The sequence below is a fragment of the Haliotis rufescens genome, unplaced genomic scaffold, assembly GCF_023055435.1.
Source record: "Haliotis rufescens isolate VD_foot unplaced genomic scaffold, xgHalRufe1.0.p SCAF_8, whole genome shotgun sequence".
Classification (NCBI taxonomy): domain Eukaryota; kingdom Metazoa; phylum Mollusca; class Gastropoda; order Lepetellida; family Haliotidae; genus Haliotis; species Haliotis rufescens.
The window spans coordinates 8,592,094-8,607,942 of NW_025964372.1; the positions used below are offsets into that span (position 1 = coordinate 8,592,094).

Consider the following 15,849-nt stretch of genomic DNA (forward strand, 5'->3'; position numbering starts at 1 on the left):
TCACAAACTTTAATACTTTCAGGCCTTTTCAAGGCTGTATGAACCTTGAACAAGCACTGGCCAATTCTGAGGTTCCTTCTTACAGCTTATATATCAACCTATGTGTGAAGCCCATTTCCGTTGTCCCCACCGTGACATTGCTGGAATATTGCTAAAAGCGGAGTAAAACCATACTCGTTCACTCATTATGTCAATTGATCCAAGTGCTTGTGTTTACTTGATGACATGGGTAGTTCTATCTGCTTCTACCGAGCCCTCATCAGGCCCAGACATTGCTGTCAGCTAACAAGGCTAGCTACCAATCTGTTTACTTCAAAACTTATATAAATACATAATAGATGCAAGCAAGGGTTGTAATATATGTTTACCATGGTTGTTACTGTCACGGTTACATACCTGTTCCACCTCCTCCACAGTTGTACACAACATCCGCAGGAAACTGTCTGCTTTCTCTGGTGGTGCGCCAGCTTCGTCTTCCTTGTCTGAAATCTCAGTCAGTCCTTCACAACCAGTGTCATGCTCTGGACTTTCTTCAGATCCATCCCTTCTGTCCGTAGTTGAGGAATCTTCTGTATGTAACACTTTCTCCTCCGTGTTCTGAGATATGCTTTCAGGTGTTTCAGCTGCCTTTTCTTCACTCCCAGTTCCCCCTGAACCTGTGTCTGCCACCTGCCATCTTGGAGTTGTGATGTGTTCACTAATCATCAGACAGTTCTCACTCATGTCCATACACTTCTTCCGGTAGGCCGTGAGAAGTGACTGGTAGTAGCCATCAGACTGAAGCCCAAGGGATGAGGCTGGACACCAAACAGATCCTCCATCCTTGTCATCAGCCTTATCTGGACCTGGGTAAAGGTCCTCTCTACTTTTTAGTGAGTGACGAAGATGCTCTGTCTCGCTCAGGAGTTGAGCCTGCTGATCAATATTTTTCTTCAGCTCAGATTGAATCAAATCTATTTGATGGTCCAGGTCATCAAATGTGAGGGCCTCAATTTCCTCATCAACATGAGATTCATTTGGATTTTTCAACTTCAAATTTGGTACGTTGTTTTTTAATCTGCCTGAACTTGTGCTGCTTGTCTGACTGCTGTAACTACTGACAGAGTGGCCGCTATTTGGTCTTATGCGAGTGGAACGAGATTTACCTTGTCCTTGGAAATTTGTCTTACATATGGGTTTATCAGATGCAGCATCAACACCACTGTCGATCAGATCTGATGGGTAATGATGTCTTGCTCCTACCCTGTATGAAGAGGGCTTTGAAGGCGAGTCGCTCCTCTTCCCCCTTCCTCCTCTTGAGGATGAGTTACTTTCCTTCCTTTGGGTTCTGCCAGGACTTCCAGGACGAGGAGGAGAGGTAGGACGTTTTTTAGATTCAGAGGCTGTTGTTGCCCTTCCCTTAGTTTTCTTTCTACGATTAGTGACAGGTGGTTTCTCTATCAAATTGTTCACACTGCCATAACAATGTTCAAACTGATTCAACATATCATGAGATGAGAAAGTTACATTAACTGATGGATCAGATTCCATGAACTTTTCGTCAAGTGGTGGATCAGATACCAAGATGACCTCTATGTCCTCCTCATCCTCATCCTCTGTTCGTACCTTGTCCAGTTCAATGACAGGCATACTTTCACATGAAGATTTTGTCATGTAAATGTTTGCAGCTGCAATTCTCTCTGACAGAGAAACAAGTGGAAATGGCCTTGTACCTTTTTCTTTGTCTTCACATGTCCTCCTTTCCTTTTGGACAGCATCATACAGGGGCTCCTCCGAGCTGACGGAACAGACTGAATCATCAACAGGTGCTGCATGTGCAAGGAATTCCTCCATGAAGGATGTGCGAGTAGCAGCTTCAGTAGCATCCCTTGTTGTCTTGTCAGGAGTTTTATTTGGGATGCATTGTTGAGTTGTTGTTGAAGCCAAAGTTTGTGAAAATGTCTGTGAAGATGGAAAATACACTGACTTCTTTGGCGAATAATTCTCTTTGTCATCATCAGGATCCTCAGGTTCTTTGCTCAGTTCTATCTCACTGGGTTTACATCGTGACTTAGAGTTGTTAGAGGAAGAATGCATGTTACCCTCACTTTCATATGCATTATTATTGGAGTCCTTGTCAACCATTGCATTATTCCATGCTTCTACTGTGGGGCTTTCAGCCTCATCAGCAAAACGAACTGATTTATTTGTACTTTTACGACGAGACAAATCGCCAGTTGAGAGGGGTCTGGTTCCTGTTGGTCTGAAGTTGTGAGTGAGTTGGGTTGTAGCACTATATGGTCGGACTCTTCCCTCGACTGATGAGTTCCCACTCTGGTGCTCCTCCTGGGCAGTATCAGCCATCACATCGGTCATCTTATCACATGCTCCACCAGTGCACTTCTCAGCCTCCATGTCATCATCTCGGCCCTTCGCTTCCATCAAGTCCTTTGTGTCGTTTCCAAGAAGACTTATTCTCTTCTCCAGCATTTCGACCATCTCTATTACCTCCCTTGATGCAGTTTCCACTTCAGGTGGAATTACCTCCCCTAACACAGGGTCATCAGTCAGAGCCTCCACACTTCTGCCGGATGTCAGGAACACTGTGCTGGAGTCTCTGCCTGAGTCCCGAGATGATCCTCGGAGCTGGGTCTCACTGGCTTCGGGTGAAAGAATGGGAGATGCAGAGGACAAGTCTGAGGGCTGAGTCACTTCACTAATACCTAAAAATAGAAACATTGTTTCTGGTAGTAATCAGGCACTAACATAACAGTAACATAAACACTTGCACCAAGGGTTATTGCAATGTGGCTTGTAGTTGTTTACAATCAGATCATATATTGGACATATTTTTATTTTTTAATTTTTTAAATTGTTTTTATTCATTCCAGAGGGTACATAGTCATCATAACATAAGAGGCATCAAATTACATGTTGATTACAATGAGAGAAATGTACAGGAAGTGATATGACAGTAGGTTCACCTTTCATACTTTGTAATAATTGTAAGAGATATAGATTAAGGAAGCCATTATATTGGACATATTAATAAACAAAATTTGTCATGTTCGATAAAAAATCATATACTAAGTATTATTTACTAACTTGCATCAGCCATGCTACAAACTGTGCTGGTGTCCTTTTGTGAATTTTGGTAGAGTCAATGTTGATTGCAAAATTGTAGAATTTTCCTATTCGGAATATTCTATAAGTAATACGTTACCACTGTTATACAGAGGCTGTTGTCTCCCACAACTGCTGCTATAGCGAAATCTACCACAGAGATCTCAATTACCTCATGCAGCACGTGCATAGCCACCTAGCTGCCATGTGACACCCTTCACTCTTGTCTCTTGCGAGAGCAAGTGCTCGGGGGACGGACGGGCGGGCAGCAGCCCAGTGGTAACGTATTACTTATAGAATATTCCGAATAGGAAAATTCTACAAATTACATTAAGTAATACGTTACCACTGTTATACCAAGGCTGACTACCACAGTAGGCGGCGGGGAGCACCTACAACCCGAATCCTGACTGCTAGCGTTCCTTCCGACCAGCGGAAGTAAACACCAAGGCGGAAGCACTCGATGCGCATGCACCTAGCTCGGCGTTACCCTATAGGAATATCAAAGCACTGTCAAGCGCATACCGTAAGGCTTAATCTTCATTGCCAAAACGATTGGTGACTCCAAACGGCCCCACTGGATAGGTATTTCATCGCCGCAGCGGATGAGAACACTGTATCCGCGTGAGCTAAATCTTAGATCAGGTTAAACAGTCCAAAAGAGGGTAATTAATTTCATTCGCACTGTATATCCCAGAGCAAGCCTACTGAAAGTATGCATTAGGCGCGTGACCTAATTCCAGTATTTGTAAGCATGCACCACAAGGTTGGGATACACGACAGACAATAAAATGGTCATACAGAGCTTCCGTAAGTGATTTCAACACTAAGGAAAGATCCCAGGCCGGTGCCCGAAGGCGGCCTTTCTGAAGATCTTGCTGTTTGAAACCCTTGATAATACCCCGAATCACCGGCTCTTATGAGAGACTGGTACCCATAGCAACGTCCCCTACCGTAGCAACGGAAGAGACATAGTTGGCAATGGAACCCCCGGAGAGTTTCCGGGTCTCTCGTAAGTAAGACATGAAACGAGCAATATCCTGCACAGATAACTTATCTGGCGAATGAATGTGATGTTTACAACACCACTTCGTGAAAATAACCCAACGTGCATTATACACCTTATGGGTAGAATCACGATGCATACTAACGTATGCCCGAGACGCCTGACGAGAAAAACCTTTACTCCTCAGACGCTCGGTGACAACATCCACGCGTGCAGATTGAACTGCCCTGCGTTTGGATGAAGCTGACGGGTGTGAGGGTGGATCAGGAGATCTGGTCTCACAGGCAGTGGAAGTGGCGACTGCGTGACCTGGGTCAGCAAGTCAGGATACCACGATCTGTTCTGCCACATGGGCGCGATCAGTAATATTCGACAGCGAACTCCTCGGAGCCGGCTTAGAATGAGGGGTATCAACGCCGTCGGTGGGTAAGCATAAGCGTCCATGCCCGTCCAGTCTAACGCGAGAGCATCGTGATCGATGGCCCTCGGGTCCGGGACTGGTGATACAAACAACGGGAGTTGATTGTTGAACCCGGTTGCAAACAGGTCGACCATCGGACGACCCAAACGTTCGCACAGCCACTGAAACACTACTGGGTTGAGCATCCACTCTGTGGGGCTCGGATCCCGAGGCCTCGATAGAGCGTCGGCCAGTACGTTCCGCACACCTGGGATGTGACGGGCGCTTATCTGGCACGGGACACTGTCCACCAGAGCGTAAAACTCGAACGTGAGATCGAGTAGCGAGTGACTGTGGGTTCCCCCCAGTTTGTTCACATAGGACACTACCGTCGTGTTGTCGGTTGCCAGCATGAGCATGCTTCCAGTGATTGACTGCGTTTATCACTGCCTTGAACTCGAGACAATTGATGTGAAGACCTAGTTCGTCTACGCATCACAGCCCCGAGCTCACCTCCCCCTCTAGATGGGCGCCCCAGCCCACTAGAGAGGCATCTGTATACAGGTTCAACGTGGCCCGGTAGGGCCGCATAGAAACTCCTGATAAGACATTGTAAGGGACCGTCCACCACTCCAGATGCGGGCGGAGCCGATCTACGAGGACGACGGTCGCACTGTTCTCCTCCTGTGCTTACAAATGGATTGGAAACCGTTGCAGCGGGCAGAGTCGGTGCAGTCCAGGGCGGACACAAGTAGCCCTAACAGCTGTTCCCAAAAGTAAACAGTCTGTGGCACCGCTAAGACTTTGGCAATCATCGCCTGAATCTTGTGCCACCGATCTGGGGGGACAAAGAGGCGATGGGTCACCGTGTCGAACCGACCTCCGAAGAACTTCAAGTTCTGTGAGGGGGTTAACTCGCTCTTGGGGAGATTGACAATCCACCCCAATTGCTCCAAGAGCCAAAGTGCAAAATCGAGCTGACGAGACAGCACATCCGTCATTCAATTTGCAACTAGCGAGTCGTCCAGGTACACGAAGTACCTGACAGCCCTCCTGTGGAGGAACCCCACTATGGGGGTGGTGAACCGGGTGAACAGCAAGGGAGCGGACGTATGAATCATTCTGAGTTCGGCACTGTCCTACTTGGGAACGAGAAATATCCTGGAGTAAAACCCCGGTGTTATTTCTGGTAGAGCTAACTCCCGTACTGCCCCTTCTCCACCAACCTGCCGATGGCATCAGCGAGGATGGGAAGATCGGTTTCAGGCACACACCGCAGCTCCTGGCTGCGGGGGTAGTGGGGGTGGAGGACGGCAAAACATCCATGTCAGACATTTTGTTTGTACTATGACAAAGAGCAAAACATGGTTACAACACATGCACCACAAATAGTCACAAACGAGTATTTTCACAAGAAAATAAACGAGCAATGGGAATATAGAACATACACATATAACATATAGAGGAATAAGTGATGTAAAAAACCCAAGATATACTAGAACAGGGGAACGTAAGACACAACGTGCATACGAGACACCCCGCAAGTATATAGAAAAAAAGGGCGGGAAAAATATTTCCTTTTGGCGGGAAAAATATTTCCAAGCGTAGTTACAGCAAACGCCCCGTAAAAGCACAGTTTATTAGAGAGAATAAACAGTAATAAATATCACCGAATGGTCGGAGAAACAGGAACGCTTGAGCAGTTTATTGTACGTCTTGCTAGAGCAAGCGAAGAGACAAGAGTGAAGGGTGTCACATGGCAGCTAGGTGGCTACGCACGTGTTGCATGAGGTAATTGAGATCTCTGTGGTAGATTTCGCTATAGCAGCAGTTGTGGGAGACAACAGCCTCGGTATAACAGTGGTAACGTATTACTTAATGTAATTAGATATAACAGTTCCAAATATTTCATGTATTCATTTAATTTAACAACTGTGCATTTGAGCACAAACCTTCAGTGACTAATAAGGATGTACTGAGAGAACATGTCGTGAGACTAACTCTCTGTAACATTCTCTACCCCTGGAGTGAACCTGCCAAATAGCATCGTATCACATGTTTCAATCTCAATCACATGTTTAGCTTGATCTCATGTAACACAATCAACATGGTGATGCTAAAATTGTTTGTGACTGATTTTGTAAATATGGGTTTATAAAATACCTGTGGTGGCAAGACACTATTTGAGATGTTTGCTAAAGAAACGATGAGGGATTCAAGCATAGCTTTGTTCCACTGTAAAACATTAAACTTCCATTCATGAATTTGAAGATCATGCAGTAAAACACCAAGTGAAAAGAAGGAGGGGATAACAACTCTTTCGTCATTATGGGCCTTGCATTGTCAAGGACTGAAGGTAGTACAAAGTACTGGACTTTCTCAGTAACTAGGATGATCATTCCATCAGGCAGCTTGCTTTAACAGCAGGACACTCCTGCAATGAAGTAGCTGTGTGTTGGTCTACCTTGTTGAGTCTGTGACGGAACTGTCATCACACTGGGCAGGGAGGAGGTGGAGGAGGAGGAAGCTTGGGGAACCCTGAAACACAGAATTATTACTGCAATAAACCCACAGACCCTGTGCTTGGAACTGGAAACCAGGCCTGACAACCCATAACAAAGTCACAACTAGTAATGTACAACAGGAACATCTTCCTCACAAAGGTGGAAATATTAACATGAAATTTATTGCCAAGAACATCCACGATTCATCACTTTGTTCATGGTCTCTATAGTTTCAGATGATACTAAAAACGAAGAAGTTAACAATGCATGTAACATTCACTGACCCATGTCCCCTGATGGGGCTGCACTTCCTACACACCCGTGTCCCCTGATTGGGCTGCACTTCCTACATACCTGTGTCCCCTGATGGGGCTGCACTTCCTACATACCCATGTCCCCTGATGGGGCTGCACTTCCTTCATACCCATGTCCCCTGATGGGGCTGCACTTCCTACATACCTGTGTCCCCTGATGGGGCTGCACTCCCCTACATACCCGGGTCCCCTGATGGGGCTGCACTCCCCACATACCCGTCTCCCCTGATGGGGCTGCACTCCCCACATATCTGTGTCCCCTGATGGGGCTGCACTCCCCAAATACCAATGTCCCCTGATGGGGCTGCACTCCCCACATATCTGTGTCCCCTGATGGGGCTGCACTCCCCAAATACCAATGTCCCCTGATGGGGCTGCACTCCCCACATACCCGTCTCCCCTGATGGGGCTGCACTCCCCACATATCTGTGTCCCCTGATGGGGCCTCACTCCCCACATACCCATGTCCCCTGATGGGGCTGCACTCCCCACATATCTGTGTCCCCTGATGGGGCTGCACTCCCCACATACCCATGTCCCCTGATGGGGATGCACTCCCCACATACCCATGTCCCCTGATTGGGCTGCACTCCCCACACATCCTTGTCCCCTGATGGGGCTGCACTCCCCATATATCTGTGTCCCCTGATGGGGCTGCACTCACCACACACCCGTGTCCCCTGATGGGGCTGCACTCCCCACATACCCGTGTCTCCTGATGGGGCTGCACTCCCCACATACCCGTGTCCCCTGATGGGGCTGCACTCCCCACATACCCGTGTCCCCTGATGGGGCTGCACTCCCCACATATCTGTGTCCCCTGATGGGGCTGCACTTCTTACATACCTGTGTCCCCTGATGGTGCTGCACTTCCTACATACCCGTGTCCCCTGATGGGGCTGCACTCCCCACATACCCATGTCCCCTGATGGGGCTGCACTTCCTACACGACCGTGTCCCCTGATGGGGCTGCACTCCCTATACACCCGTGTCCCCTGATGGGGCTGCACTCCCTATACACGCGTGTCCCCTGATGGGGCTGCACTCCCCACATATCTGTGTCCCCTGATGGGGCTGCACTCCCCACATACCCATGTCCCCTGATGGAGCTGCACTCCCCACATATCTGTGTCCCCTGATGGGGCTGCACTCCCCACATACCCATGTCCCCTGATGGGGCTGCACTTCCTACATACCTGTGTCCCCTGATGGGGCTGCACTTCCTACATACCCGTGTCCCCTGATGGGGCTGCACTCCCCACACACCCGTGTCCCCTGATGGGGCTGCACTTCCAACAAACCCGTGTCCCCTGATTGGGCTGCACTTCCCACATACCTGTGTCCCCTGATGGGACTGCACTTCCTACATACCTGTGTTCCCTGATGGGGCTGCACTCCCCACATATCTGTGTCCCCTGATGGCTCCACTCCCCACATACCTATGTCCCCTGATGGGGCTGCACTCCCCACATACCCATGTCCCCTGATGGGGCTGCACTTCCCAAATACCCATGTCCCCTGATGGGGCTGCACTCCCCACATACCCATGTCCCCTGATGGGGCTGCACTCCCCACATACCCGTCACCCCTGATTGGGCTGCACTCCCCACATACCCATGTCCCCTGATGGGGCTGCACTCCCCACATACCCATGTCCCCTGATTGGGCTGCACTCCCCACACACCCGTGTCCCCTGTTTGGGCTGCACTCCCCACATATCTGTGTCCCCTGATGGGGCTGCACTCCCCAATACCCGTGTCCCCTGATGGGGCTGCACTCCCCACATACCCGTGTCCCCTGATGGGGCTGCACTCCCAAAAAAACCCGTCTCCCCTGATGGGGCTGCACTCCCCACATATCTGTGTCCCCTGATTGGGCTGCACTCCCCACATATCTGTGTCCCCTGATGGGGCTGCACTCCCCAATACCCATGTCCCCTGATTGGGCTGCACTCCCCACACACCCGTGTCCCCTGATGGGGCTGCACTCCCAAAAAAACCCGTCTCCCCTGATGGGGCTGCACTCCCCACATATCTGTGTCCCCTGATTGGGCTGCACTCCCCACATATCTGTGTCCCCTGATGGGGCTGCACTCCCCACATATCTGTGTCCCCTGATGGGGCTGCACTCCCCACATATCTGTGTCCCCTGATTGGGCTGCACTCCCCACATACCTGTGTCCCCTGACTGGGCTGCAGTCCCCACATATCTGTGTCCCCTGATCGGGCTGCACTCCCCATATACCCGTGTCCCCTGATGGGGCTGCACTCCCCACATACCCGTGTCCCCTGATGGGGCTGCACTCCCCACATACCCGTCTCCCCTGATGGGGCTGCACTCCCCAAATATCTGTGTCCCCTGATGGGGCTGCACTCCCTAAATTCCCGTGTCCCCTGATGGGGCTGCACTTCCAACATACCCGTGAGTGAGCTGCCGGATGTCTTCCTCCAGCAAGTTGTCCCGGTTGTCATCCACACTGGAGGCGACAGATGTGCGGTGTATAGACTCCACAGTCCGTGGTCGGTCCATCAGGTCCTTCAGCTCACCAGCATTCATACTGGACATAATCTGCTTCCTGCGCTGCAAGGATTTGCTCGGGCTGGCGCTGTACGAATGTGTGTCTGGAACAAGGAGATCACACATATAACTATATTATAGCCACCCAATGACAGGGTCAGAATAATAATTTTATGTAGACATAGCCTGTACCCAATTCTTGTGTTTGACAATATACATTATCCATAGACACTCTTTTTTGAAGAACTTGATCATTTTGAACACATTAAGATGTAACAGAAACCCCTATTATGTGACTATAAAGCTTGTTATTCACAGCATCATGTCATGAGGGATATCAATGATGACTGACAATCACAATCTAAAAAGGAAAAATAAACACAATGAAAAACTTTGGACTGATACCTGCAACAATTCCTCTACAGTGTTCAATGTGTGGGCCTTGAACTTTGACTGGGTAGAGTGGCTTCAGTCTGCAACAATATCCAGTAAACAATCACAAGACAGAAACACAGGTGTTAGGGGTGTGCACAAGAGGAGGGCTGGGGAGGGAGTTGTTCGTGACCACCCCCTCAGTAATCTAATCTTGATTACAGCCATATCACTGCAGCATATACAGATCTACAACGACTCATCATATACGCATCAATCGACAACGTTGGCATACGATGACACACAGTCCACCACATCGTACATTTTGAAGATCCCACCACTTTTAGTCAGCCCTTACGAACAAGGGGTATAACTTTAGGGGCCAGTTTAAAAAAAAAAGGCTTTCAGGAATACAGGTCATCTCTGAAACATGGAATAAGTGCATTGGAAACAAAATAATCTATCACATTCCTATGATCACAGCTGCAAGGCGAAGACAATGGTGAGGTGCTGTCAGTATCATATTACCACGCACAATACAGCTTCATCACACCATGCATATGTCCACATAGTTAGCATCATACAGTCCCAGCCCTAGCAAGCTTGTTCCCCATAATCCAATCTAGCTTTCTTGTTTGTTTGTTGTTTCATACTGCACTCAGCAACATTCCAGCTATATGATGGCAGTCTGTAAATAATCGAGTCTGGACCAGACAATCCAGTGATTAACATCATGAGCATCAACCCATGCAATTGAGATATGATGACATGCATCAACCAAGTCAGCGAGCCTGACCTCTCGATCCCGTTAGTTGGATAGCTGAAGACCAACTGGAATCTTCACTGGACACCTGGCTTTCTACACATTACTTGACTTACTAAGCACAAAAGGCTACTTGACCCTACAAGCATGCTGCCACTATCAAATCAAACACTGTATCTACAAGGCGGATCAAGTCAGTCGGCAATACATATACCGATGTAGGTGTTGTATTCAGCATTGTCCAGATGGTCTGCTGGTACAGGCAAACAAGTGGTCAGCATGATGTCCATCTGTGAGGACACACAACCAGCCAGCTGACATTTTCAACATAGACAGTATGAAGCCACTATAGCAATCTGGACATGTTTTCTGTACAACAAAACAATGTCATGTAGAGTACTTGATGATTATGGACCCGTGAAGATCTGGGCTAGAATAGGTCTTCAGCAACCCATGCTTGTCCCCTATGAAGATCTGGGTTAGAATAGGTCTTCAGCAACCCATGCTTGTCCCCCGTGAAGATCTGGGTTAGAATAGGTCTTCAGCAACCAATGCTTGTCCTATGATGCTACTATGTTTGTCGTCAGTGGTGCCTATGCTTTTCGTAAGAGACGACTATATGCTTGTCATGAGAGGTGACTAGCAGAATCTGGTGGTCAGGCTCACTGAGACTTGGTAGATGCATGTCAACTTATCCCAATTATGTGGATCCATGCTCATGATGTCAATCACTGGATTGTTTGGTCCACTAATTATTTACAGACCACTGTCATACCACTGGAATATTGCTGAATGCAGTGTTAAACAACAAAGAAGTAAACTCAATGATTATGATGATGTAAGTTGTCAACTCATATGAGTAAGTAAAGAAAACGATTTGAATACATATATGATACCATCATACCAGTTATTCACATAACATGCAAAACACAAACAGTGCAGACAATAAATACTGCATCTGGCCGACCAGCAAATAACAACGTGCAGCATGTGAGTGGAATATATGTCAACATGCTAGATTACTATCATACTTTCTATGTCAATACACTACTCAAAACCCATCATCTTAGCTGCAAATCATTATTACTACATTCCCCAGTAGCAGTAATGTGATGTTATTTCTTAAATATTAAGTTTACGTCAATAATAAACACAGACACAATATTCTGTAATGACCTGTGATGTTCCTAATTCATACAACTAGCTGATTAAATCCTTGACTACCTTAGCGCCAAGGCAATACACCATGAGTAAACACTAACCACTTGCCAGTTCCTGTCAAGTCATTCTATAGCACAGCACCCACTCAGCAAATGTTGTCTGTTTTTTTCACAAGAACATGTAGAAGCCGCTCAGAGATATGGGCACAATGTGACGCTGTTCCCCCACCCCACCCCACCCCACCCACTCTACCACCACCTACACTCCCCCCAACCCCCCTTCCGCTCCCATCTGCCCCTTGTTACATCGTTAGTAGGATCACTCAGTACACTGTGCTTCTAGGACATCAACATACCCATACAGTGTCTCCATACAGCTGCTAGTGGTAGAGCTACTGTGGAAACCATCACACACAACTATAAGACAGACACAAAAACATTGGACCATGATAACTTTTTATTATGCTACCTTATCATCGGCTATGAAAAAAAATTAAATTATGAAATAAGGTCAACCTTTTTAACAATGGATAAGAAACAAAAAGTTACCAAAAAAAAAACTCAAACATGAACCAACATGCATTGTTTTTTCTTCAGAAACAGGCTTCATCATATTTTGTCAACTTCCATCAGGAAACTGTGAAAATGTGCATGCCCAAATATAGAGTTGAAAAAGAAACTGATCGTGCCATATCTGTCTCATAACAACATCTAGACCATGTTGACTGGTCAACAGAAATTGAAGATAACACACTTTCTTTTGAGTTAGTAGATGAATGTTCCTTGTAATATAAAGGATTGTCTCAAAGCATAGTAAAATGGTATATAATGACTCTCTTGATAAACTAATAATTCATTGAAGATACATTAGGATCCTGTCTAATAGGGAAGAACAATTTCAGTCCAGATATATGTGCAAAATATTCAACACAAATATTCAGATATATGTACACAATATGTGACAGAGAAGTACTGAAATCAGTGTACAATACCAGGAACTGGAAATTGGTACGTATGTCAAGTTTGTCACGAATGACTGTTGATCTATGACCATCAGTTTGCAGAGTATATTTTCCAGAAATTTACATGCCAAAGTACTTATTTTCAACCGTGATTCAATAAAAAAATATTCTTATTCAAGAAAGGAAAATGTAGGATTCATGACTGAAAATGACTAATGTGTAGATTTATTTAATGGTTGAAAATATACAACATGAACAAGGTAGGATCTGTGACCTCAAGATCATGTAAAGAGCATGTCGGACATGTTGAAATACCAATGTCAGTGTTGTCAATAATATCGCCACTGAATGTAGACTAGGAGGTGCCATCTTTTCAGTTACTTAAGTCAGTAAGGACATTTGATGCACTAGATGTGAGGACTATGTCCCTCTGATACCTACTTGGCTTTGAGGAGTTTGCCCCTGGGCCTGTGTTCACTGCCCTGAGTGTCCAGCTGTAGCATCTTGTTGATGTGGTAGGTGGCCAGGGCCGTCCGGTCCTTCAGCTCCTGGGAGGGACTCCCCGACTCCTGTCACACAGAGGGGGGATACACATACACTCCTCATGTTCCACTGAACAGAAGCTCTTAGTGACACAGAACTAACATCATATACCTTACAGACAACTTCTACAGCTGCAAAACATGTAGTACAAACAAAGTGTTGGTAATGAAGAGAGTCATTGATACTAACTGGTGGCACCGGGACGACAGGCTTGTGTACGGAGTGCTTGAATGGCATCTTGATGTGTGAGTTTGAAGTCCTGACTTTGTTATTGGCGGCAGGCATGGTTCTGTGAGACATGGATGTAGCCACACCACTCCGGCTGCTCCGAGTCAAGGTGTGTCTGCAGCAACATACAGTGCATAAGACATAATCTTATCAATCCAATCTTGCAGCTGGGATAACCATCTCCACCATCATTGGAACCTGGTGGAGCACAGAGTACAGGCTACCAAGAACATATCAGATCAGCAAGAGAATCAAACCATTACATTGTAATAGGTCATGAGTACACCCACCTGGCTGATACACTAGATCATGAGTACACCCACCTGGCTGATACACTAGGTCATGAGTACACCCACCTGGCTGATACACTAGATCATGAGTACATCCACCTGGCTGATACACTAGGTCATGAGTACACCCACCTGGCTGATACACTAGATCATGAGTATATCCACCTGGCTGATACACAAGGTCATGAGTACACCTACCTGGCTGATACACTAGGTCATGAGTACACCCACCTGGCTGATACACAAGGTCATGAATACACCCACCTAGCTGATACACTAGATCATGAGTACACCCACCTGGCTGATACACTAGATCATGAGTACACCCACCTGGCTGATACACTAGGTCATGAATACACCTACCTGGCTGATACACTAGATCATGAGTACACCCACCTGGCTGATACACTAGGTCATGAGTACACCCACCTGGCTGATACACTAGATCATGAGTACATCCACCTAGCTGATACACTAGGTCATGAGTACACCCACCTGGTGGTACACTAGATCATGAGCACACCCACCTGGCTGATACACGAGATCATGAGTACACCCACCTGGCTGATACACTAGATCATGAGTACATCTACCTGGCTGATACACTAGATCATGAGTACACCCACCTGGCTGATACACTAGATCATGAGTACATCCACCTGGCTGATACACTAGATCATGAGTACATCCACCTGGCTGATACACTAGATCATGAGTACACCCACCTGGCTGATACACTAGATCATTAGTACACCTACCTGGCTGATACACTAGGTCATGAGTACATCCACCTGGCTGATACACTAGGTCATGAGTACACCCACCCTCCCTGTACACTAGATCATGAGTACACCCACGTGGCTGATACACTAGGTCATGAGTACACCCACCTGGCTGATACACTAGGTCATGAGTACACCCACCTGGCTGATACACTAGATCATGAGTACACCCACCTGGCTGATACACTAGGTCATGAGTACACCCACCTGGCTGATACACTAGGTCATGAGTACACCCACCTGGCTGATACACTAGGTCATGAATACACCTACCTGGCTGATACACTAGGTCATGAGTACACTTACCTGGCTGATACACTAGGTCATGAGTACACCCACCCTCCCTGTACACTAGATCATTAGTACACCCACCTGGCTGATACACTAGGTCATGAGTACACCCACCTGGCTGATACACTAGATCATGAGTACACCCACCTGGCTGATACACTAGATCATGAGTACATCCACCTGGCTGATACACTAGGTCATGAGTACACCCACCTGGCTGATACACTAGGTCATGAATACACCCACCTGGCTGATACACTAGGTCATGAATACACCCACCTGGCTGATACACTAGATCATGAGTACACCCACCTGGCTGATACACTAGGTCATGAGTACACCCACCTGGCTGATACACTAGATCATGAGTACACCCACCTGGCTGATACACTAGATCATGAGTACACCCACCTGGCTGATACACTAGGTCATGAGTACACCCACGTGGCTGATACACTAGATCATGAGTACACCCACCTGGCTGATACACTAGGTCATGAGTACACCCACGTGGCTGATACACTAGGTCATGAGTACACCCACCTGGCTGATACACTAGGTTCATGAGTACACCCACCTGGCTGATACACTATATCATGAGTACATCCACCTGGC

General features: G+C 47.1%; 1 protein-coding gene across 2 annotated transcripts in view; it reads right to left on the minus strand.

Moving 5' to 3' along the window:
- LOC124119811 overlaps positions 1-15,849 on the minus strand; it is a 33,448-nt gene that overhangs the window by 8,982 nt on the left and 8,617 nt on the right. For both annotated transcript variants that reach the window (XM_046482456.2, XM_048389160.1), the window contains exons 5-10: positions 13,833-13,986; positions 13,542-13,669; positions 10,249-10,316; positions 9,746-9,947; positions 6,973-7,046; positions 397-2,702 (exon numbers count right to left, since the gene is read on the minus strand). In XM_046482456.2, coding sequence (XP_046338412.2) covers positions 397-2,702; positions 6,973-7,046; positions 9,746-9,947; positions 10,249-10,316; positions 13,542-13,669; positions 13,833-13,986 — 2,932 coding nt within the window. The remainder of the gene's footprint in view (positions 1-396; positions 2,703-6,972; positions 7,047-9,745; positions 9,948-10,248; positions 10,317-13,541; positions 13,670-13,832; positions 13,987-15,849) is intronic.